General features: G+C 41.6%; 1 protein-coding gene across 1 annotated transcript; it reads right to left on the minus strand.

Moving 5' to 3' along the window:
- Positions 1-56: 56 nt before the first annotated feature.
- LOC146386212 (ral GTPase-activating protein subunit beta-like) lies at positions 57-23,848 on the minus strand. Its single transcript, XM_084932297.1, has 33 exons — positions 23,742-23,848; positions 22,783-22,959; positions 22,070-22,272; positions 21,439-21,605; positions 21,161-21,335; positions 20,435-20,566; positions 20,216-20,361; positions 19,955-20,005; positions 19,072-19,116; positions 13,742-13,789; positions 12,965-13,116; positions 12,721-12,886; positions 12,457-12,586; positions 12,204-12,371; positions 11,723-11,837; positions 11,498-11,630; positions 11,304-11,365; positions 11,123-11,213; positions 10,911-11,032; positions 9,340-9,522; positions 9,071-9,219; positions 6,349-6,518; positions 5,448-5,551; positions 5,086-5,241; positions 4,533-4,718; positions 2,978-3,136; positions 2,627-2,744; positions 2,421-2,543; positions 1,827-1,906; positions 1,648-1,726; positions 1,242-1,296; positions 1,018-1,157; positions 57-943 (listed from the first exon to the last, which is right to left on the minus strand). Exons 2-33 carry the CDS (start codon positions 22,936-22,938, stop codon positions 771-773), a joined length of 4,137 nt encoding a protein of 1,378 aa, XP_084788423.1. The 5' UTR covers positions 22,939-22,959; positions 23,742-23,848; the 3' UTR covers positions 57-770.
- Positions 23,849-25,156: the final 1,308 nt, after the last annotated feature.

Below are 25,156 nucleotides of genomic sequence, written 5' to 3' on the forward strand. Positions count from 1 at the left end.
AATTTTTAGTCTAGTCTTTAGGTTGAAACAGAACCTTTTTTGTCTGATTGGCTAACTTAACAACCCTTTCATACTCTCTCTCTCTCTCTCTCTCTCTCTCTCTCACACACACACACACACACACACACACACACACACACACACACACACACACACACACACACACACACACACACACACACAGATATAATTTCCCCCTCGCCCCTGCGGGCGGTCTATCCTTCAAGCTCGGGTCCTCTACCAGAGGCCTGGGAGCTTGAGGGTCCTGTGCAGTATCTTAGCTGTTCCTAGGACTGCGCTCATCTGGACAGAGATCTCTGGTGTTGTTCTTGGGATCTGCTGGAGCCACTTGCCTAGCTTGGGGGTAACTGCACCTAGTGCTCCGTTTACTATTCATGTAACCCCTTCCGCCGAGTTTACTTGCGTAGTACCATGCCAACAACGCCCTATTTTCATCTGTTGCCCACTGATGATGTCTTGTTTCAGTAGCCCACTTCTCATCAGGGTGTCCTGGTTCCTCAACACCTATCAAAGACCTTGTTAATTCAGGCAACGTCTGAGCCGGCATGGCTTCATATATAAATATGAAGCCATGCCGGCTCAGACATGAGTCTGTTGCTCATGTCTGAGGTAGGCTTGGTTAGCATGGGGGTCTATCCTAGGACCCTTACTGGAATCGGGAATCAAACCTTTGACTCCCATTGCAAAGGTGCACAATGCACACACACACACACACACACACACACACACGCAATTGCAGGGCTAGCAGATTACGGTTCATAGAAAAGGGAAGAGTAAAAGGCAGGTTCAGAGTGGCGGCTGCGGTAGCGAAGGGTGATGTCATTGATCATGTGCTTTCTTCTAATGTGAGGTGGTGGAGTAGAGTCACTTTCTAACAATCTTCGGTGGCACCAGTTTATCACCATCTCCCTAACCAAAAAACCTGGAGACAGCGAGACGGTCAGACAGGAAAAAAGGCAGTCACAGATGCAGACATGAAGACAAGGAGACACGTACCCAGTGACCTCTTGCTGACCACACTCCCGCTGACCAATGGGACTACCAAACCAAACTTGCTGGTGGTGTTTTCACTGACATGGATTCGGTAGAGTCCAGTTTTCAGAGGATGTATAAAAATCAGCTGGATTGTGGATATACTAACAGATTGATGGACAAAAGTGTGTTTGCACATTTTAAGATTTTTCATAGTCTTAAAGCGTGAGAATGAATGAGAGTTTTACCTCATCTCTGTTTGTGACCTGGTATTTGACAGGAGACCAGACACAGGGAAATTCTCTGAAACACAAAAGCACATTTATCCTCCATTCACGGCATAGACAGATTAGATCAAGATCACCTACATTAATAGTTAATCTGCCACAGGCCAGGCCATTAAGATTCCAGAGCCTGTGTTCCTGTGTTTAAACATGTAGTGAACTGTGTGAGTAGTATAACACTTTGTCTTTGAGCTGGCCTAAGTGTGTTGATCACTCTATGTGTCTCAGTCTCTTCAGGAAACTCTTCTGAATTTAAGACATCTCTCACTGGTAGTCTCTTTGTCTATGTGATCTGTAATGTGACCATGGACTTTAAATTTGCACAGAGCAAGCATGAACTTCTGTTTTCAGAAAAATGAATCATAGTTACCAATGTCCTCGAACCGTTCCACCCAGACTATCATCAAGTTGCATTCAGAGCTGTTACATGGCATCATTGCTGGATAACTCTGCACAGACATGAAAGATCGAGAGACAAGTAAGAAACGAGTACGTAAGATACAAATTAGAGGAACAAGGAAAAAAGTATTTTATTTTGAAAGTCCATACATTGGATTTAGAGTGACATGGTAGGTTGAGTGGTGACTCAGCAGGTGGGAACAACACCTGTGAACTCTTTGACGAGCCATCTAGTTCAAAGAAAACAAAATGGGTCAAATAAAATGTATTCATACAAAATTTATCAATTACTCACAACCTCATATGGCGACATGTATTCTTAAAATCATAGTAAATGTTAGATTTCACACTATTATGTTTTAGCAGAAATATTCAATATTTAATGTAAATATTAATTCAAAAGTTTCACTTATGAATGATTTTCTGTTTTATTGACACTCAGATTTGAAGATTGGGCGAGTCATAGGTGAAGCTCTTTCTTGTTCCCAACTAGATCACATCAGGTTTAGCCATGTTTCAGTGTTTCATGTTCTTTGAATCATCTTATTTTTAACCACTTTGCTTAATGTGGTTTCATTATTACATGAGTAATTACAGGAGTGTTGATTTGAATACAAAAAACCAAAAACCAAAATGAAGACATAAAACATCTCAAACACTAACATTCCTCAAGTCACATACCACACAAACCCTCTGGGTCAGAAGCTTGGATTAAGTGTTTCACTAGTGTACATTATGTGTTACCATGACTGTGTAACAGTGATGGGACAATGAAGGTGAGCTCTGTCAGACTGTCTGTGAACATCAGGATGAACCGCTTCCCGTCAAACACACTCCCTCCGCTGTCACCCAGCACAGAAGAAAATTCTGGTAGAAAGAAAATAACCAATCTGCATCAGCAAGAAAAGCCTTAAGAGTGTTCTGTGAATGGCCCAATCAGCAACACATACCGGATCTGCTAGTGCTGACCCTGCCCACCTGTCCCACCTCCACCGGCCAACCAAGAGATGACAGGAAGTCAAGGAAGTGTGAATGGACATTGCAGGCCGACTCCACATTCTTCAGGATCTATACACAAACAGATAATAAAATTAACACAACAAGAGCAACATTTTCAAAAAACATTACAACAATTTGCAAATAATTGTATCTAGATCTGACAGTGTGTCATTTTCCACACAAAATGACACTGAAAGAGAAGAAAACAACCTTAACCAATCTAAAACTATATACAAAATATATTTAATTGAAACAAATGTTGAACACAGTCAGCTGCTCATTTAAAACTCTATTTAGGTTGCCTCAGCCTCTGTCCTCTGTCCTGCTCCCATGTAGAAGATAAAGGTGGAATCGTAGATTCTTGATGGCTGCTGGTCCAAATTTCTCAGGCTGTCAAAGAAACCTGGAAGAGATGAGTCGAGCACCACAAGCGGAGCTGGAACACCACTGATACCTGGATCCTACAGAGAGAGACACACAGATAAGCACACTTACACTTGTAAATACAATCGGGTACATAAGTTTTTGGACAGTGACGACATTTTGCCAATTATGCCTCTGTATACCACCACCTGATTTTGATTTTAAATCAAACAATTAACATGGTATTGAAGTGCAGACATTCAGCTTTAAGTCAAAAGTATTACATCAACTGTTTAGCAATTACAGCCATTTTTATACATCATATCATTAGAGTGTAACCCAGTGTTAAAAACAGGATTAAAAGTATAAATATTCATGCTCTCACAATGGGAATAAATATTGATAAAAACAAAGTTAATTATAATAAATACTGATAAAAAGCATGTAAACATAAGTTTTATTAATATGTACATATGTATATGTAATATATAAATGGTGTGGGGGCAGGACTTAGTCCTGTAGAGTGTGTTTGTCAGATCCACTGAGCGACCAATCATTGGCCGGTCTGACCCTCCCCCAGTCTGTGCGCTGCTCAGACACCTGTGTGTGCCTTCGTGTGCCAGTCAGATACGCCAGAGACACAGACGGTGAAAGATCAGTTTACCCGTGCGGCGAAGAAGCTAGCTGGAGAGTGAAAGTCCTTTTCTCGGCGAGAATAATAAGAGTGATACTGTATTCCAGAGGCCGTGAGCCAACGTGAGCACTGTGAAGCCCCGTGTAGCATTTGTTGCTTCACATGGTCAGGTTTTTTCCCTTTGCTTATTTGGATTGGATTGGTTTTGAGGACCTGAGAAGAATCGAGGATCCCTTTTCCAGTACTGGATGGCGAGCCCAGCCCAAAGAGCCGGATGAACTGGTAGATTGTAACCCGACTGGTTACAAACACACTGAGTGACTAGTGAACATTGAAAGACTGAAATTGACTTTAAAAAAGACACAAAAGACAATATATCCTTGGGTCGACCATTTGTGGGGTTTATTTTATTTTATTTTGTTTTCAAGAAGCGCGCTCTACTTTTGTTAAATGTGCACAACTTTAATAATTGCTAATAAATGCAATTGTGTTTTCTACACCTACTGTGTACAAGTCCTCTGTTGTCATACACCCTTGGCTCCTACGAATGTAGAACCTGTCTGATCTGGTCCATATTTCCCTTCTGTCCTCGTACTGTGGTTAAAAGTAACTATACTGCCCGTACTACAGGCAAAGAAGGCAAGAAGTAGCACTAACAGGTCTTACATGCCCATTACTAGTATTGCACCACCAGTGTTACAAGAGGCTCAAAGGTAATTTTACTTAAGGTACATTTTATTTATATAGTGCCAAATTGCAACAACAGTTGCCTCAAGACGCTTTATATTGTAAGGTAAAGGCCCACAGTAAGGCAGTGAAGACCCCAACAACCAGGCGACCGCCTATGAGCACCTCTTTACCTTTACACTCTCAGGTGTCAGCAGGCCCAAGTGGGACAGGAACAGTCTTGCCGCCTGGAAATGGGTGACAGGTGGAGGAGGTTTACAGGTCATCGGGACAGCCGAACAACTGCTCGCTTGTGGTCGAGCCTCGACTTGCTGCTGTCTCTTTAAAGCTGTTCGCAGATGTTCTAGTTGCTGCTGCACCTGGCCAGTAAAAGGTTACACCTGGAATTACACTGTAATTACAACTGTCACACACCTGTCACACCTAACCAGTTCAATGTACTCAGGAAATAGTTTCAGTAATTGGCTTAACTATACCTAACAACCACAATCATCAGTCCAGATTTTCTCAGTCTCTATATGACTGCATCACCATATCAAGTAACCATTCAATCAACGTGTTTAGAAGAACATACCAAGTTTTAAGGAGAGAAAAAATTAATTACTGAGGAGCTTCCCGGGTCATAAACAGCGGGAAAAAAAAGACTGTCATCATCTATAACTGATAATTCGGTTTGAAGAAGGAGCATATACTAATATACTGGGTTTCATCCAACTTGGGTCTTACCTCCTCAGTAATGGTCTCATGCAGAGCTGGAATACTATGATCTGCTTTAACTGATGGAACTGTATCAAAACTTTCAGAAAGCAGCTGCTGTTTGATAACAGTTTGTATTCTGGCATCTTCCTGGGCCATGCTGTGCTGTTCTGGTATCAGGGGTTCCTGAAAACAATCATCAGGTAAGAGAGAGAAGAAATGACTGACCTAACCTGAAAAAAGTACTACAAAATATGACTTCACAAACTAATGGAAGACATCTAAGTGGCTGCGTACATCTTTTGTATAATCTATTGTAAGCTATGATAAAGTCCTCTGAAGGAATGCACAACATATACTGAATCATACTGCATCAGCTTGGAAGTGGCCACCTGTGTGTCAGCTTGTCCCTCGTGAGGCTTTGGACAAAGCTCTAGACTCCAGGTGTGGCGTCCTGACGGTCCCCTGATCACCATGATGAGTGATGGATACTGTGCTACATTCACCATTGAAAAGCAAAAACACAATCAAAACTATCAACGGGCAGCTTTGAACCTCCCAAAGATTAGTTTTATGTGGAACAGTAGAAGCTGAAATCTAAAATATCTATTAAATATTACAGTATGTGTCGAGTACTACCTGCGTTCCTGTTGTGCCAGGATCAGTGTGAGTATGTGATGTGATAAGCCTGTGAATGCTGGAAAGATTAAAGGTTTCTACTGTGACTCTAGTAATACCAGACACATGTGGCAGGGAATTCAGGCAGTAACAGATTATAAGGCTGTGTGACAACAACACCTTCTTAATGAACATTCTTAATGAGCACCCCTGTAATAAAAGCCATCCTTCACTTTGATGAGAAAGTAGTAAATCTCACCGTGGCTGATGGCTGTAAAAACCTGAGGAGAGTGAAAATAAAGAAGGCAGCAGGCTGCAACAACATTTTGAGACAGGTACTCCCAGAATGTTGTTTGTCAGCTCAGCATTCAAAATGACCATCTCCCACAGCCACTTACACCCCCATCAACAGACTGCAGTCAGTGGGAGTAGGTAACAGGATCTCCATCTTTCTGTTCCATGACTGTATCTTTAGGGCAGTTCAGTTTCATGTCTGGAATGATGAATGTACACTGGTTTTCTGCTGCTATTGTTGCTGTGCAATATATTTATTTCCTAATATCCTGTACAGTTTTCCTTAATAATGTAAATAGAAAAACATTAGCTTCTATTCTTTTGTGTACACATCCCAGATTCCTTTTTATCAGTTTCAGAATTAGTTGTATCAGGACTTACCCTGTTCACGTCCCAGTGTTTGCTCCAAAAAGGCTAGGATCGTGGAGCTTTCCACCACAAAATATCTGAACTTCTCAAGACTGCTGTCATTCTGACAGGAAGAACGAACCAGAACATCCTCATTGAGGATACCACTGACGAAAGGGAATGCCTCTGAAACCTGCATAACACTGAGACAAATACAGACCACATCCTTAAAGCTAGAGATGCCCCAGTCTGATAGTTGGATAGGATGTTTGGTGGTAACAAACCAAGCTACAGCTCATCCATTCAGTATGTTTACCTTGGAGCAGGTCAGCAGTTGTATGCTATGTTGCCAAAAGTTTTTGCTCATCTGCCTTCACACGCATGTGAACCTGAGTGACATGCCATGTCGGCACACCCTTTACTTCGTCTGGAAAGTTTTCCATAAGGTTTAGAAGTGTGTTTATGGGAATTTTTGACCATTTTTCCAGATGCACATTTGTGAGGTAAGACACTGTTAATTGACAAGCCTGGCTTGTAGTCTCTCCTCCAATTCGTCCAAAAGGTGTTCTGTTGTGTTAAGGTCAGGACTCTGTGGGTAGGGTCTTGACATTATAATGTAAAGAACCTTGAGGAAACTGTTGTTCTGATTTGGTGCTATATAAATAATATTTAATTGATTGTATAGAGCACTGGTGCACAAAGGAATTAGAGGAAACCAACAGCAAAGTACAGTGGTTTTGAGATATTTCACTATAGTTACACAGGGCTTTTCTTTTGATAGTTTGCAGTAACTTTAATTTGACTACAAACTCTGATGACTAAAAGGCTGTAAAGATGACAATGCTCTTTCTTTCTGTGTCATTTCATCTCAAATCAAATCACCTCAAATCTTTAGAACATTTTCTGTTCAAAGAAGTCAGAGGTGGAACATTTTGATTTCTGTGAAATTTTAGCTTCACATATTAAAATACTTCTCTTGATATTTTTTATTTTTAAAAAGGCCCATTCACCTACTTTTTGGGAGACAATTTTTGGGAGACAATGTTTTAACATGAATATCCTAAAACAGCGGTCCCCAACCCCCGGGCCTTGGACCGGTACCGGTCCGTGAGTAGTTTGGTACCGGGCCGCGAGAGTTGAGGCTCAGGTGTGAAATGTATGGTTTTCAGGGTTTTTATCGGTTTTCAGCGTTATTTTGTTATCGTTTTTATCGTTAACTCGGTTTTCCTTGGTTTTTTCATGTGTGTTATGAATAAATCTTCCTTTTTTCGGTACCGGTAATAGTTTTATTTTGTTGTATTTATCCGCGACACCTTAAAGGCCGGTCCGTGAAAATATTGTCGGGCATAAACCGGTCCGTGGCGCAAAAAAGGTTGGAGACCGCTGTCCTAAAACATTTAAGGTTAAAAGCCAAAAAGTTTGGACCAATGCACTAATTAAATCTCTTAGCATGGCCGATTTGAAATACAAAAAACAAAGAAAAAAAAGAAGCAGTACTGTAAAGTCCCACATTGCAATAAAAAATAGAATGTGAGTTCTGTAAAAAAAACAAACCCAAAGAAACAACCCCCCCCCCCTTTTTTTTTTACCGAAACAATTTGTACAAACGATTTTACAAGACCAAGTTTGGCCACATTTCCGTGATCAGTTGTTCAATACAGCACCCTACACCCCACCCCTAACCCCCTAATACTACCACTAATACCATGGTAACAACCAAGCATGGATCAGGCTTCCGGCGTGCTAAGTTGCAGAATGAAAATGCTACATTGTTGCATTTTTAATGCCTCTCTTTTATCCAGGGCAATATGCATACATGCAGGTTTGTTACACACATATTTGTCATGGTTCTGGGTAATTTCCTGTCTTACTTTACAGGTACCTCGTCTCATGTGTTTTATGTTCAGTTTTGCTTCCTCTGTCTCATCCTGTCTGATTAGCTCCGCTGTGTTTCCCTCCTGTTTCTCGTTCCCTCGTGATTCCTTGTGTGTTTAAGCCCTCTGTTTCCCTCTGTCCGTTTTTGCGATCTTCCTCATTCCTGGCTTTGTGTTTCTGTGTGTGCTTAGATTATTCCCAGTATTCCCAGTTTAGGTTAGTTTTGTATTTCTTTGACATTCCAGCAATAAAGCTGTGTTCTTGTGTTAAGTCCTGCCTAACGAGTCTGCATTTGGGTCTGATCCTGCCTGCTCCACACAGCTAATTTATGATACATATATAGAGATAGATATAGACATAGAGACAGGGATAGTAGGGTCGGACAAATACACCAATTAAGGGTCTTTACCTTACAGTAAGCGTGTCGTTGTGATTTGGCGCTATATGAATAAAACTGAATTGAACTCAATATGACTGAACTTGTAGTAAAATAATGCATTGTTGCCAGCTTCATGAACATTATTTGACTCATTTGTCTCCATTGCATCTGTGTCATGTGTGAAGACCAATAAAAGGAGATTCACTCAGACTGAAAGTATAGCCAGGATCAGAAAGCTTTCTACGATGAAATGTTTAAACAGTAACCGTTTTTGGAGCTGACAGTCTTATACCACATATACCACACCTCTGATGAACAGTAACAGATTTTTGAAATGACATAAATCCTCGAAGCAATTCATGTCAAAATTCTGTTTTTGTTCCTGTTGCTTGTTAAGAAGCAACCAAAATGCATGATATAAACTAAGTCAGATCTTATATGCAAAATGATTGGTTTCTATAATCTCTACAATCTTAATGTTATTGTTACTGTGATGCTCACCAGCTAAGTGTGGCCTCAGCTGCCTCCTTCACCCTCAGAGAGGCTGGGTTTTGGTCTTTCTCCTCTTTACATCTCACTTTTTGTTCCTGTCTAGACTTACTGCCTGAAATCCCAAGTTCCACGATCTCCAGGACCTCCAACAAACACTCCTGAATAAAGTCAAATAAAACACACACTAAGTAAAGCGCATGGATGTTCACCTGCTGGTCAGTCATCTGGCAGTTAGATATCTCTTTGATACATAGTGATTAGTTGGTCTGGTCAGTTACCTTATGGCCAAGCAGTGTGGGATGTTGTGTTAACCAGACATTGAGACACTGGAAGGCAGCAACAATGATGGAGTGCAGATCTCTGGAGTGAAGAGGAGGAGGACGACTGCACTGAAAAACAATGTAGGTGCAGACTGAACTGACTACTCGCATCCTCTCTGACTCCTCCACTCGCACTTCCACCTGCAGGGGGATAGGTACAGGATCATAGTGGAAGACTGCCAATACTGAGTTTCCCTGTATAATTTTGAGAGATGAAGAGCTTCACATGTAAAGGATGCCTGTAATAATTTGGTTCAGTATAAATAACATTGATTTAAATGTAAGGTTTTCTTGTTGGCTATGTTATTTACCAAGTTTGAAAAATTAGACTCTTATAAATGTCTGGGTTTTGTAACAAACTATTAGAATCTTGAATCAGATTAGAAGTTTTTTGGAACTGCCAGACACATCTGTACAGACGCCAATATGTTTTAATCATGATTTTATGCCCCCTTGGCAAGATAAGACTTATCATGACTGGAGAGAAAAGGGTTTAGTGTCTATTAAGGATATGTATATTGATGATAAATTTTCTTCATTTGGTCAACTAAAAGGGAAATATAATCTGCCACATTCCCACTTTTATAGATATCTGCAGGTCCAATCCAAGTTTAAAGATTTTGCAACTCTACCGTCGGAGCACGGGATCTACGAAATACTCAAGAGCCAACCTGATTCCAGACATCTTATCACAAAAATTGTACAGTTACTTGGTGACTCTATTGTAGTGCATACCGTTGGGATTAGCCAGGCTTGGGAAAAAGAACTGGGGATGAAAGTGCCTGACTCTATGTGGAGTAAGTGTCTGTCTAAAATCCATTCTTTCTCCATAAACAGCAGACACCAATTAATTCAATTTAAAATCCTCCACCGGTTACACTATTCTAAGGTCAGACTGCACAAGATTGATCCTTCTATCTCCCCAATGTGTAACAGGTGTAGACGGGCAGAAGGTACATTGTTCCATTTCTTTTGGTCTTGTCCCTCATTAACAGAGTTTTGGTTTAAAATATTTGACTGGTACTCCAAGGCATATATGAAACCTCTACAGCCTGAACCTGAACTCGTAATTTTTGGATGTTCTCCAACGTCAGAGCTACTCCCGGTTAAAGTGCAGGGGCCACTGGAACTAGGTTCGATTGTTGCCAAGAGATTAATCCTGAGGGAATGGAAGTCCCCCACTCCTCCTTCCTTTCAGTTGTGGGTAACAGACATGATGTCCATAATACAAATGGAACCCCTTTTTGGAACACTTTGCAAGAGCCAGATTGGGCTAAACTCTGTAAACTCTCATCAACTTCAGCTTTTTGTATTCTTCTTGTATTGTGAAGTGCAAGTTTGTTTGCATTAATTGTTTTTTCTGTATGCATCTGAGCCTGTCTGTGTTCATCTTTGTTTGTTCTGGGTTTGTTTTTGTTTTATATTTTGAAAATTTAAAATAAAATTGTCAAAAAAAAGTAAGGTTTTCTTGATCTCGCTGAGTGTGTGTGTGTGTGCGTGTGTGTGTGTGTGTGTGTATGTGTCTCCACCTTGGCCAATCCTCCCAGTACTTCCAGGGCAGACAGACAAACTGCTGAATCATTCCTCCACTGAGACGTCAGACGCTGAGTGAGCAAACGTAGAGATTGAACCCACAAAACTGCCACTGCATCTGATTGGATGCACATTACTGCAGTTAGATTCTTCAGATATGAGGGATTGATAATATAAAACAAATTTAACTGAATTGATTTGTAATTACTCGATCCTCTGGTCCATCGGTTTGTACTCGTCTGACTTGCTCCCAAAGCCTGTTTGAGTTTACTGGTCCCAGTAAGCAGGGGCTCAGTTTCCTGAAAGCAAAAGCAAAGAAAAAAAACTGTTTTTGTCTCATAAAATGAAGGCAAATGTAAGTACATATCCCTAGATATCAGTAAACTCACTTGTTGAGTTCGTCCTGCAGTCTCTAACACAGCTGAATCCTGAATCAGATTCGACATGGCCGCTATACAAACACCAGATCAGAAGTGATTACAATGGAAAAATCTTTCACATCAAACACTCAGATATTAACTTCTGTTAACTGGCTCAAAAACTGACCCCGGGACCAATAATTGGAAAAGAATCAGTAACTAACCCAGGAGGAGCTGTATGTTACAGGTGTCTGCCTCTGTCTGCAGAGCTCCAATCAGGACACTGATAAGGCGTGGCTTCAGCAACAGGAGGGTACCTGTTGCAGCATCAGCGCTTAACTTCCTATCCAGTAACTCCTAAGCAGCAAAGTGAACACTACTGCTACAGTGATCCGGCTCAGCTCTGCTCAGGCAAGGGTACGTTTTTAAGCAAGTGCATTATAAGTTACCTCTAACTGGACTGATCCAAAGTGCATAGGGATGGGCAGCAGGGAAAGCAGGACTAGGATGGAGGCTCGCCTTAAATCCACCGGAGTGACAAAATTCTTAAACTTCAGTAGCTCTCTGAGTGAGAGAGAGTATGAGAGAAGCCTTTAGTTTAGTAATATTTACCATCGTTGAGATTCAGGTGAACAACAAAATCCAACAGCCCGAAATCCTGGTAGGTAATAGCATCTATCAGCATCCATGAGCTCATGACTCAGCCTCCAATCAACTTGCCAAATTCCATAGATGAATTTTACCAATTGACAATTCCAATTTTAAGTTGTTCTGGGCTGAAAGATGCTTTACAACCCATTCTTCCTCCATTTCATTCTGTCTGACTGAGTTAACGTCTAACATTACTAATGTCAGCTTTATTCTGCTATTTAAAAAAAACTAAAATAAACTTTTCTCATTGAACAATTACAGTATTTGCAGTACTTGCACCTGTCAAGCAGCACATTTTCCAGAGCTGAGATAAAGGGAGGTAGCAGTATGTTGACTCCTTTTAGGTCACAGCAGAACAGAGAGGTGGAGTTCAGCAGAATGGAGGCCAGAACAGGGGAACTGGCCTTCTCTGACACTTGAAGACCCTGTATCAAAACCAGGTAGAACCTTGCAGAATAAGAGATGGAGAACCATAATCATTACACTGCTCAAAGATGGGTGGATAGCTCTGAACAGGTGAACAGACAGGTACCTGGACAGGTAGACAGACAGAATTTCCTCTGCCGTCTTCCTGCAGCTGAAGATCCTGCAAAGTGTCCCGCAAGCCTCAGCTCGACCTGCCGCCCATCCATTTGACATCACAGCAACATCACCCTGCCCAGCTAGAGAAGACAGTTCAGTAAGTAAGATGTGGAAGCACAGCAAGAGTACACAAGGAATACAAGAACTACTGTACTGTGCCTACTATGTGTACGTGTAGTATGTGTTTTGCGTAAACAATACTGCAGAGACAAACCAGAGTCTCTGCTGATTAGTGCAGCATCAAACAGCCAGCAACCAAATAGATGTAGAAGGGAGTCCACATTACACCTGAGGGGTGAGGGAGAGGGTCTGAGAGACGAACAAAACAGGGAGGAGAAGGAAGGAAGCTGGGAGAAAGATTTCCAATGGGATGATGGACTCTGAAAGAAAGGAACAAGCAATAAGTTAAAGAGATCAAGAAGTGCTACATGACAAATGAAAAAGAAGTACTGTGGTACCGTGGGAGTCTTGGTGGTTGTCTTGGAAAAATTTGCTGCTGTCACTTGTCTGTTGTATGGAGGGGAGGAACTGGTTGAGGAAGGGGAGCTTGGCATGCTCAGTAAATTCACTGGAGTGGGTGGTGCACTGCCAGAACGAGGCCGGGAGATACCTGAGAAAAAAAAGGAATAGGGGCACTTGAGCACCATTTTGCTGATATTTACAAAAAGAAAAAAAAGTGTGCAAGTGGCTTTAATCTTCTCTCATTGGTGTATCAGAGTTGTAAGTGGGGATTTGGAAAGGTCAGAGTTTCACTTGTGAACAAAATAGACTAGGCCTAATTCAATTTGACAAAGACTTTAAGGAAGACAATAGCAGCCCATTAAGTGGTAGCACTGTTGAGGAGAGAAAAGAATATGTCTTTATGTAATATATGTAATATTTCAGGAAGCCTGATGGCCACAAGCTTTTTAGCTTGTTTTCCAAGTAATATCCATTCATCCTGCTATTATCTTGTGCTTATCCAAAGTTGGGTCGTGGGCGCAGCAATGATCCTTCCAGAAGTCCTGCAATGGTGAAAATCTGCTCCACTGTTTCGTGCCCAGAACAAAATCTGGTCAGTGCCTCATTTCAGCACCATCGAATAAACTTTCTCCAGAAGGCTGAGAATGGTAATAACCCAATAATTGGAGCAAACCCCCACCCCACCAACATATTTTCTAAGTGCAAACCATCACCCTGATCTGTCACTCTACAGTGAAACTGAACTGAAGTCAGTGGTTATCTGTGGAGCTTACCATAGGAGGGCAGACGGTCTCTGAAGGGGCTTTTGGTCACAGAAATACCTAGGAGGAAAAAAGAAAAAGAATTACCAAGCTGAAATAGTTAAACCAAAGCATCGTTGCCAATTTGGCCTAACAAAACATACATAAATAAACAATAAAACAATAATAATAATAATAATAATGATAAAATCTCTAGAATATTTATACATTGCCGATCTAATAAAGGTTTGGGTCGGGTGCTAAACTAAATTAAGTGAAATTAAGCATGGACAGGTCTACTGACAACCAGTGTTGGGTATGATGCGTTACAAAGTAACACATTACTGTAATCACATTGCATTTTTAAGTAACACAGTAATGTAACATGTTACTGCCATTATTCAGTAATTACAATGATCAATTACAATATCAAGAGAATTACAATTATCTTGTTACTTGCATTACAAAAGGTTCTTCATTTATCTCCATGACCAGCTCACAGAAAGAAAATAAAAACATCAAACATACATGCTTTGTCATTCATGGGCACCAGTGCTACATTCAGCTGATTTCAGTTTGTCTGTAGAACAAAAACGATACCAAAACGCTTTATCGAGTCCACCAGGAACTGAGCGGTGCTCCAAGTGGCAAAGGTGTACCAGTCAAGAGCAAGGACGGCCGTCTCTTAACAACGGCGGAGGAACAAGACCGATGATGGGTCCAACATTTCAAGGAAATCCTGAATCAACTGGCGCCTATGTCGACGATACCCATAGACGCCTTCTGCCCCCTGGATAACCTTCCAGATAACGTTTGTCCAATTACCGTTGCGGAGACAAAAGCCGTGATTCAGTCAATGAAAGCTGGCCGGGTCCCGGGGTTGGACGAGATTTCGGTTGAAAAATAGCGGCGACCTTATAGTCGAACAACTTATGGCCCTGCTCAATCACTGCTGGGAGACAGTTCTGAAAGATTGGAGGAAGGATGTCATCGTGAAACTGCCGAAGAAGGGTGATCTTGCTGATTGTAACAACTGGCGTGGGATAACTCTCCTTTCCGTTCCAGGAAAGGTTCTGTGCTCCGTGCTTGTCACGGTTGACGCTGGCCAACCGTGGGGATGTGAGGAAGGAGGACCCAGGCATGGAGATCTGAATATAAGCAGTGCGTTTATTTACAGTGAATGGAAAAATAACAATAATTCCTCAGTGCATTCCCGACTCCCGTGTCATGTGCTCTTCCCAGTGCTAGTGTTCCTTGTCTCCGCTCCTCAGTGTCTGAGCACCCCGTGCTTGCTGCCCTCTCGTCTCCACGCTTCTCGTGAAGTCACGCAATGATCCAGTGTCGGAGGGAGCTCCATCGCACTCTTAAGTAGCTCCTCCGACGAGGCTTGATCAGCTGTGTGATGGTCTCCAGGTGTGGCCAACCACCTGGCAGGGCCACACCCACAAGGCCTGAAGGTGCCTGTAAACAGGTGCTCTCAGAAACTCCAGCATCCACACACACACATAAACAGACATATACCTGCAAGAAGGGAGAACGAGGGACAGCACACCAAAAATACACATGTCCATAATTGCTTAGGGACCCTGGTGCGCTCAGACCCAGGACACTGACAGGGCTACTCTGACATCTTTGCTTGACAGTCGATCAGCTGCTGCGGAAAGAACAAGCCGGGTTCCGGAATGGACGATCCTGTTCAGAGCAGATTTTTGTGCTACGGACAATAATCTATCAAAGTGCCGAGCTACAGCAACGACTGTCAATCAATTTCATAGACTTTACAAAAGCGTTCGACAGCATGCATCAAGAAACGATCTGGAGAATTGCCAGGCATACCGGAGATGTTCGTTAGCCTCCTGAGAAACATCTACCACGAGTCAAGCTGCTGTGTCCATACAGATAGTGGGATTTCGGACTCGTTCGAGATCAAGACGGGAGCCTTGGTTACATCGCCGTTTCTGTTTGTACTGGCTGTGGATTTCATCTTGCGGAGAACCTGCGGGACAGGGAGCATGGAGTCCAAGGACACGACGGACGACAAATTGCAGATCTTGATTTCGCGGACGACATTGTGCTGCTCAGATCTACTCAACGCTCCATTTGTGATTTGACCACCATGCTGGAAAATGAAGCGTCAAAGATTGGCTTGCGGATCAGCGCTGCAAAAAGCAAAGTCATGCGGATCGGTTAGGCCAGAGCAAATACTCCGGTACTCGTTGGCCACTGCCTGCTTGATGAAGTCAATCAGTTCACTTTTCTGGGCAGTGTGATAACACCGAACAGTGGCTCAGACAAGGACGTCGCCTGCCGGCTTGAAAAGGCAGCATCGGCCATGCGCAACTTGAATCCAGTTTGGAGATCGACCGCCATCTCGATATCATCCAAAGTCCATTTGTTCAATACGGTACTCATACCAATGGCTATCTATGCGAGTGAAACATGGAAGTCGACGGCAACGATTACCCGACGACTTAATGTTTTCCAGCAGCACGGCCTCTGGCAGATTCTCAAAATTTCATATCGAGATCATGTTACCAACGAGGAGGTCCTTCAGCGCACTGCCTCACAACAGCTAGCAGACGTGGCATTGGAGCGACGATTTCGTTTCGCCATCACGTTCTTCGCCAACATCCAAAATGATTACCGAAGATAGCCATGTCATGGAGACCTGTCACGGAGCTGCGGACGACCAAAACAGACGTGGAGACGGTCATTCATTGAGGGCCTGAAAGCGGTCGATCTTTCATGGGATGAGGCTGAAGATGTGGCTGCAAACCAAACTCATTGGCGAGCCCTTGTGGCCCAATGCGCCATCCGTCGCAGGAGGAACTAAGTCTAAGTAGAACAAGGAGCGGTCTACAGTGGAGATATGGAGATATAGACTTTACTATTACACAAAATAGTAAGGCAGATGTTGAAGTGGAGGATGCCATCCTGTACCTCCTACATAGAGCCCACTCACACCTGGACAAGGGAAAAAGCACGGTCAGGATCCTGTTTCTTGACTTTTCAAGTGCCTTTAATACCATCCGGCCCTGTCTGCTTCAGGAAAAACTAAACAGGATGCAGGTGGACGCCTGCCTGGTCGCTTGGATCTTAAACTACCTCACCAACAGACCACAGTACGGCAGGCTGAAGGACATCACGTCTGACACTGTGGTCAGCAGCACAGGAGCACCACAGGGAACTGTGCTGTCCCCTCTTCTCTTCACCCTGTACACCTCTGACTTCTGCTATAACTCTGAATTATGCCATATTCAGAAGTTTGCAGACGACACAGCCATCATGGGGTGTATCTGGGATGATCAGGTAGAGGAGTACAGGAGTCTGGTGAGGAACTTTGTCACATGGAGTCACACAAACCACCTGCAACTCAACACCTCAAAGACCAAGGAACTGGTTGTGGACTTCGGGAGGTCCAGAGCAGGTCTACTGCCAGTTCAGATAGAGGGAGAGGAGGTGGAGGTGGTCAACACATACAAGTACCTCGGGCTGTGGGTGGACAACAAACTGGACTGGTCATGCAACTCAGAGCACCTGTATAAAAAAGGCCAAAGCCGACTGTACTTCCTCAGGAGGCTGAGGTCTTTTAACATCTGCAGGAAGCTCCTGAGGATGTTTTACCAGTTGGTGGTTGCAGGAGTACTTTTCTATGCTGTGGTGTGCTGGGGGAGCAGCACAACAAAGAAGGACTCATCCAGGCTGGAAGAACTGATCAGGAAGGCTGGCTCTGTGGTTGGCATGAAGCTGGACACTCTGGTGACAGTGGCAGAGAAAAGGACACTAAAGAAACTGCTGGACATTATGGACAATGCTGGGCATCCTCTGCACACGGCCATAAACAACCAGAGGAGCCTGTTCAGTGACAGGTTGCTTCTCCCAAAGTCAAGAACCAACAGACTTAAAAACTCCTTTGTCCCACACGCCATCAAACTGTTTAAATCCTCTCTGGAGGGGAGAGGGAGGGGAAACAGGAGGACAAAGGAGAAGGGAGCAACTAAGCTGTAGTGCCTTTTCACTGTGCAATACTTAATATCCAACGGAGCAATAGACTCACAATACTTGAAATGTGCAAATCCCTTGTATTCTTATTCGTATTTATTTTATTTATCCCTTGTGTATACTCTGTATTTATATATGTCTCTGTATTTATATATATGGTATATTTCTGCTCACATTCTGTAACTTCTGTCGGTGCTGTGCTATTGGAAACCGAATTTCCTGGAGGAACCCACCCAAGGGATTAATAAAGTTTTATCTAATCTAATCTAAAAGACAAAAGAGCAATCAAAGTTACACATTATAGTTCTAACAGAATTGCCACTCTGTAAGCATCTGCAAGGCTAACACAAAGAATCCAGGGCAATGATAAAGCTGGTTATGCTGACCGCAGCCCATCAGTCTGACCCTGACAGATAACCAAGGCAATGACGAGCCATCAAGCTTGCTTGATGGTCATATTTCTGCGGTAGAATCACTCTGGCGATCACTTTAAGATCTGCTTGGGTTGGTTTTGAACAACGCTTTGTGTTGTTGGCTTTGTGTTCATATGTAAATACTGAAAGACAGACTCCTAATAATTATGTCATAGGTAATTATGTCAATTTTATGAAATAACACACAAGTAATGTAACCAGTAGTGTTACTTTTCTTGAGTAGTGACCCCAACAAAACTATAAAAACAAGTACACATTTGATATCACTACATTAAGTATTATGGAACAGTGCAATTACTGTAAGATCGCTGTCAGCAGGAAATAAGCAGGGATTAAACATTACATTTGTATTCACTCACTCGTCCAAATAAAAATAATTGGATTTAGGTGTTCATAATACTTCGATGGCCACAGATGTTTAAAATATCAAAAAAAGATCTAGGTGCTTCTACAAACATTTGTGAAAGAATAGGTCTCTCTCATGAGCTCAGTGAATTCCAGCGTTCTACTATGATAGGATGTCACCTGTGCAACATGTTCAGTTGTGAAATGTCCTTGCTATTCAATAGACTGTTAGTTGTATTATAACAAAATGGAAGACATTGAGAACAACAGCAGCTCAGCTATGAAGTGGTAGGCCACCTGGATCAGCAAATGCTGGGAATAGTATGTAGTAGTTATGTTCAACATATGATTTCATATGTTGAACATAACAAGCTAGGAGCATAGCATGCAGCTATGCAGCATAGGTTACCATGACAGTGTATCCCAGTAAGAGGTGAATAACCACTGAACAACACTGAAAACTCACTGGTAAACCTAAAATTACCTTGCTAGTTGTTGCTAATCTTGTTTGGGTCTCTCAAATGACTCTAGGTCTAATTTAATTAGTTAACTGACTGGTTTAATCTGATCAGTTTGGGTTACCAAAAGAAGGCAGCCGGTCTCTGAAGTGCAGTTTTGTTGTCATTCCTGAAAAAACACAGAAACAAAGCCAGAAAACTATGAATAAAAATGCTTCCTAAAAGTGATATAATATTTTTGTTAAGGGCTGTGCATTAAAGCTGAATGACTGTATTTCATTTCGGCGCTCTTCATCCCTACAGTGGAGTTTAAGTTAAACAATCAAGGTGTGATTAAAGTGCAGACTTTTATCTTTAATTCAAGGGGTTTAAAAGAAATATTTTATTGACTATTCAGGCATTACAGCCATTTTTATCCACAGGCCCAGATTTTAAGAGCCTCTAATGCTGACTGAAAAACAGTTTCATAAGCAGTTTCAAGGCCTGTTCTCTTGTTGTTGCATGAAAAATTAAGATAAAAGATCTAGACGTCACTTCAAGTGTTTCACTTGCATTTGCTATGTTTTTACTGGAACTTAATTAATACAAGTGAAGGAGGAACATGTCAGACTGACAAAATAAAATCACTAGTGTTTATGATGATGTGACTGGTGATATGAGTAGCAGAATGAACTCTGAAGTCTCTGAAGCTATACTCTGTGCACTGATTCTGCAAAATGCTGCAAAACTGATCAGATGGGGATCTAGTTAGCCCAACGTCTTTTGACCCTATGAACATGGTGCACTGTTTATAAAATGGCTGCAATTCATGCAGAGTTCATGCAAAACTCCTTAAATTAAAGCTGTACTTCAATCACATCTAGATTTTTTGATTTGGTAGTAGTACAAAATCAGAGATTGCACAAATATTTACGATGTAACTGAATTTGTAATGTGTCATGCATGTAAAGTAGAATGCATGGGTGTGATGGGTTTGTATCAGTTCATGGAGTGTATTGTGTGTATACCAGTGTTTGGAAGGAGTTGTTCTATTGTTTCTTTATTTTCCACAGTCACACCTATAAAAAAAAACTTACAATAAATTCCTCAATGTTTGGTTATCATGGTTAAGTCACAACTATAATTTCCTTTTGGTATTTTTAAAATTTATCTCTATTTTGTGATTAATGAAAAGAGAAATCAGTTAATGTAAAAACTTGGCACCAGATAGTGCCATCAGGGAGATGCCTATACAAAGAGGTTAATGTGTAAAGTAAAGGTCAGCGTACCCAGGAAGGCATTGACAAGGATACCGACTCCACTCATGGCTTTAAAGAAGATGTTTGGTAGCTGACTGTCACCTCTTCTCAACACCTCCCCCTGTGAAACTTGAGATGGAACAACAGCTGCTGTGCGACTAAGCTCCACCGGATTACTGGGGGTCAACGAAAAGACATGTCACATGCCAAGTTAAAAACATCTGACCATGTTTCTGAAGCAATTGTTACCTAAATAAGTGCAGGAACCTGAACCAGGTCTGGGGGATTCGCTTATCATCCATGTCCTCGGGGATCAGGGCAGCATCTTCTTCTGGGACTTTAAAGTGAGGGAATGATGGCCCAAAAGTCAGCTGCAGCAACCTGAGCACATTACAACAATGCAATTATGGACAAAAAACCATAGGAGTCTGCTCAGTGACGGGTTGCTTCTCCCCAAGTCTAGGACCAACAGACATAAAAACTCCTTTGTCCCACATGCCATCAAACTATTTAACTCCTCGCTGGAGGGAAGGGGGAGGGGAAACAGGAGGACAAAGGAAGGTGGGGACAACTAAGCTTTAGTGTTTGCACAAGCTAAACACTAAATAAGAACTAATCACGTGCAATAGACATTTGGCTGCTACATCTCATTAATGAGTATATTTCATTGCTTATTTATATATTCTGTATTTAAATATGTATATATATGCTATATTTATGCTTATATTCATATTTTATATTCTTATCTATCTATCTATCTATCTATCTATCTATCTATCTATCTATCTATCTATCTATCTATCTATCTATCTATCTATCTATCTATCTAGTAGATAGTAACAACATAGCACCAATAATCCAACAAACAAACAATACAATATAGTTCCCCAACAACAACAATAAAAACATCTCCCCATGAGTATTTTGTGGCTGCTGCTGGACAGAACTCAGACACAGTTTGTGATGTTTCTGAACCTGGAAGTTAAGGCTGCAACAACTCTGCACCACTGTTCCACAACTGCAGGCTGATGTCTCCAGCTGCTCAACATCTGTCTGCATGTCTGCCATAGTGAGCGAGATGGAAAACATCGAGAGCAAGACAGCAGCCACACTTCAAGGAGCACTGCCATCAACATGTCTGATACACCACCTACAGAAATACAAGGACAGGTGAAGAAAGACCGGTGAGACACAGACAGGAGAAATGGACAGGAGAGACAAGTAAAGATACAGGGGGTTAGGATAACTATCACCTGCAGCAGTTGCTGGAGACAGCATGGCATGGTTGATGCGAAGCAAGAAGTGCAACAGAGTCTCCCAGGTGTCTCTACTCATCATGGTACTCTCTTTAGCCAGTACTTGGACAGCACACAGAACCTGCTGATAGAGAGACAGGTAGACCAGATTTACCTGGTCAGACCTGAGTGGAGAGTCAAGAAGAGAAGAGTTCAGAAAAAAACAGTAACAAGTACAACCACATTGATCTGCATGACACCACACTAATGGCTAGTCATTGGATATGATTAATAGAAGAATTTTATCTTTAATAATCACTGTCTCAACTGGTTTTGGTCTGGTAGGTGTCACTAAATAGAACAGCTTTGTGCAACATAAGGCAAAAGAAACATCAACTATATCAATCTGACCTGACCGATATTTATCAGCCAGTAAAATAAGTATTGATAACTGTTAACACGTATAACATGTTGTTATAACAACATGAATATAATATATGGCTTAACTGGACTCAAAGAAGGGCTGAGTTGCATCTAAAAACATCAGGTATTCAAAACTAACAAGGTCCTTAAAGGTCAATGGTTCCTTAGTGGATCCCTGTATGGGATCAGTAAATCAGGGTAATCAGGTCTAGGAAAGATTGTCTACCTGGGCAAGAACAGATTGAACAGGTGTCGGAGGATCTTCTGGACATACAGGTTGGGGTCTCTGCTGATTGGTGGAGGAGTGGAGTCTCTTGGAGAAACCAGGGCCATTAGCCAATCAGTGTAGATGTCCACGCAGAGTTTGACGGTATCTCCTTCTAGTGGGAGAGTGAGGCCATAACACAAGACCTCCATTGTCCACTTTACCTGCATATTCAGATTATTATTATTATTATGTTTCTGTCCTCAGTGATTAGGATTGAGATTAAGATTCAGATGTTTCTTTTGTATTTTTATGATGTGGTTTGTGTTACCTGCACAAGTAAATAAACTTGTTACATTCAGTTTTATTTATGTGGGTTAAATCACAATAACAGTCACCTCATGTCATAGATATGACTTATGTTTCAAGGAAAATTTACATGCCAAACGGAAAAAGAAGTCCAGACCTGTCATCCACTGAAAATATTTGGTGAATTATTAAACAAAAAAAATACAACAAAGGAGGCCTTTGTATCTAGGTTTTAATGATTGGTAAAAGGCTACATTCTCTGTTTATTAACATTTTACACAGCCCCTCTACATTCTTGGCAACAGGGTCTGACTGTATCCAACTTGCTTTGCAGTAAACTGGTCTGGGCTTCAAGTCATTCTTCACTTCCTGCTGTGTTGTCTACCCCCACTGTGTGTTTGGCTTTAGTTAGAGGTCACACTCACCTGTTTGTCTGTGCATAGCAAGCTACGGGTGCCAGGGTTTCCAAGGCCAGCTCCCAGGGGTTTCACCACAGCAACAGCAATATCTCTGCCTACAGAAGGCGGGAAACAGCTGAGCACGCTCACTTGACCCCGCCCGCCAGACAGTGATTGGTCCATGGTTGGAAATTCAGAGCTCAACTGCATAACAGACACGCAGAGTTTCTTATCGTGTGAACTGCTTAACAGGCCCTTGGCATGGCAGTTAAAGTGTAACTGCAGCTACATTAAAACTGTCAGATGTGAGAACAGGTAAACAGATATCAGCAGCTGTAATCTTCCCTTTTTGCATTTTGTGTACATGTTTATTCTGCAGTCTTTCTAAAGTTCACATGAAGTTGGAAAATCTTTCATCTTTGATGCCTTGTTGTCAGTTTAACACATTTACACTGACAACTGAATTGCAACATGAATCTCTAACATGTGAGCCTGAAAGTATTCAGCTCACGGATAAAATTATCTAAACTATTATAAGGTACAATTACACTAATGCAATCTGAGGTTAATGTCATACAGTACAATACAATTTGTTATGCAATCTATAAATTCAACTGATACGGGATAAAGTGGTTGTTTGTTATTTTGAGTTCATCTAATTTGAAAATATCTCTTCACAGTGTCCATATACAGTCCTTCTCTTAAGAAGAATAGACAGTGGTTAGATGGAGAGAGAAAAGCAGATAATAAAAGAAAGTGAAGGACACAAAGTAAATTGAAGAATAAGATGTGCTGTTGGAAGACATTTGATCACTAAGATCAGGGTGCTTAAATAAAAGTAAATAAATAAAGTTAAGTAAATAAATAAGTCCAGCTTGTATTGAAATAGTACTGCAGTAAATATACTTCCAGAGAAATGAAATGCTGATTACAAGACAGTTCAACATTTCTAACAGCAGATTCCACATGAAACTGAAGTATCATACCTGCACAGGTGAGTCCAGCTGAATGGTTTGCAAGTGAAATTCTGCGCTACCACCTGCTGACACCAACAGTGAAATCAAATCAGTTACTCTGAGGCAAAACTTTAAGCTTCAAGTCACCTTCTGCTGCTGCCTTCAGGGTCAGTTAGGAAATGTGACATTTCAGTCAGAACCGGTTTAACTAGAGGTGTACCTCTTGAGCTGTTATTGCCAGACTGCAGCAAAGCATGGTGTGCAGACACAGTTTTTAGCTTACATTAAACAGATGGATTTAGTATCAACATGTAGGACCTTCCCGATAGGTTGGTGTCATGTAATGATTCTGTTTGTTTTACTGAAAAAGCTCCATGTGTTAGAGTCCAAACCAGTAATTATCTACTGCTATTCATTCAGATGCTGCTCTCAGCAGTAGTTGGTTGCTCAAAATGTTCCCTAAGAACATCTTGATGCTCAACCATCCAGGTAAGGAAATTCCAAAAAGTTGATTCTGTTCATCTGGTCGTAGCGTTTTCAGTGGGAGAGACATTTAGTCACTCATCCAAGTGACTTCCAGCTGACTGCAGGTTTCCCCAATCTTATAAACAGTACCTTTTCACAATGACTGAAACTAGCGCTACTGAATGAACAATGGGCTGTGAGGTCAGTTGCTTGAACATTAACTGTCTTGACCATTGATCAACAGCCACTGATTAACAACCACTGATCAAAGACCATGAGTATCATTCACAGAGAGTTGGGGAATGGCTGCAATCACAGCATTGTAAGATGGTGAAAGATGTACCCTTAGTCCCCCTCCACGATTCAGAGATGGTCTTTCCCTTTTCACATTAATGGCCTCCTCCTCTTTCAATTATGACGTTGAAAGAGTGTCCACTGGCCTGTAGGTGTAAATAGATTGTGGAGTCCTGGCCTGATGTTAGCTCTTCTGTTTTGTGCCACTGGCTTCGCCAGAGGTTGTTTAGTTTCACCGATGTATAAATAGGGTAATATAGATCTTTATTGTCATTGTTACCAGAACAATGAAACATAGTTTGGCATCTCTGCATTTGCAGCAGTAGATAAATTCAACATTCTTTGGATAGGAGAATGAGATAAATAAAGATAAAAATAAGTTTAAGAGGTAATGCACACGTTATATACAGAAACAAAATATATAAAAATATCTACAGGTACAGTGTAAGGAGTAGGATCAGTGCAGTATAAAGTGTGATGTGATTGGTTGTATTGCACTTTGAGTAAGGGGTAGGAATGCTGGTTGCTATTGTACAGTTATATAATAGAGGTATAAAATCACAGCAATTCTCCAGGCACTTAACAGTGTACAATATATAACTCTATTTGTGTGGAGGGACCCGATCTTTGGAGTGGATACATTTTTGGTGCAGCGTGTTTTGGGGTTTAAAAGCCGCAGAGACACA

This window comes from Perissodus microlepis, chromosome 6, assembly GCF_051167445.1.
Source record: "Perissodus microlepis isolate ML-2025 ecotype Zambia chromosome 6, ASM5116744v1, whole genome shotgun sequence".
NCBI lineage: Eukaryota > Metazoa > Chordata > Actinopteri > Cichliformes > Cichlidae > Perissodus > Perissodus microlepis.

Excerpts from the sequence above, each read along its gene's own strand:
- LOC146386212 (XM_084932297.1), bottom strand. The coding sequence starts at position 22,938 with ATGGACCAATCACTGTCTGGCGGGCGGGGTCAAGTGAGCGTGCTCAGC. Across the intron at positions 13,117-13,741 it reads AGACCGTCTGCCCTCCTATG|GTATCTCCCGGCCTCGTTCT; the intron begins GTAAGCTCCACA and ends TTTTTTTCTCAG. Across the intron at positions 9,220-9,339 it reads CCACACTGCTTGGCCATAAG|GAGTGTTTGTTGGAGGTCCT; the intron begins GTAACTGACCAG and ends GACTTTATTCAG.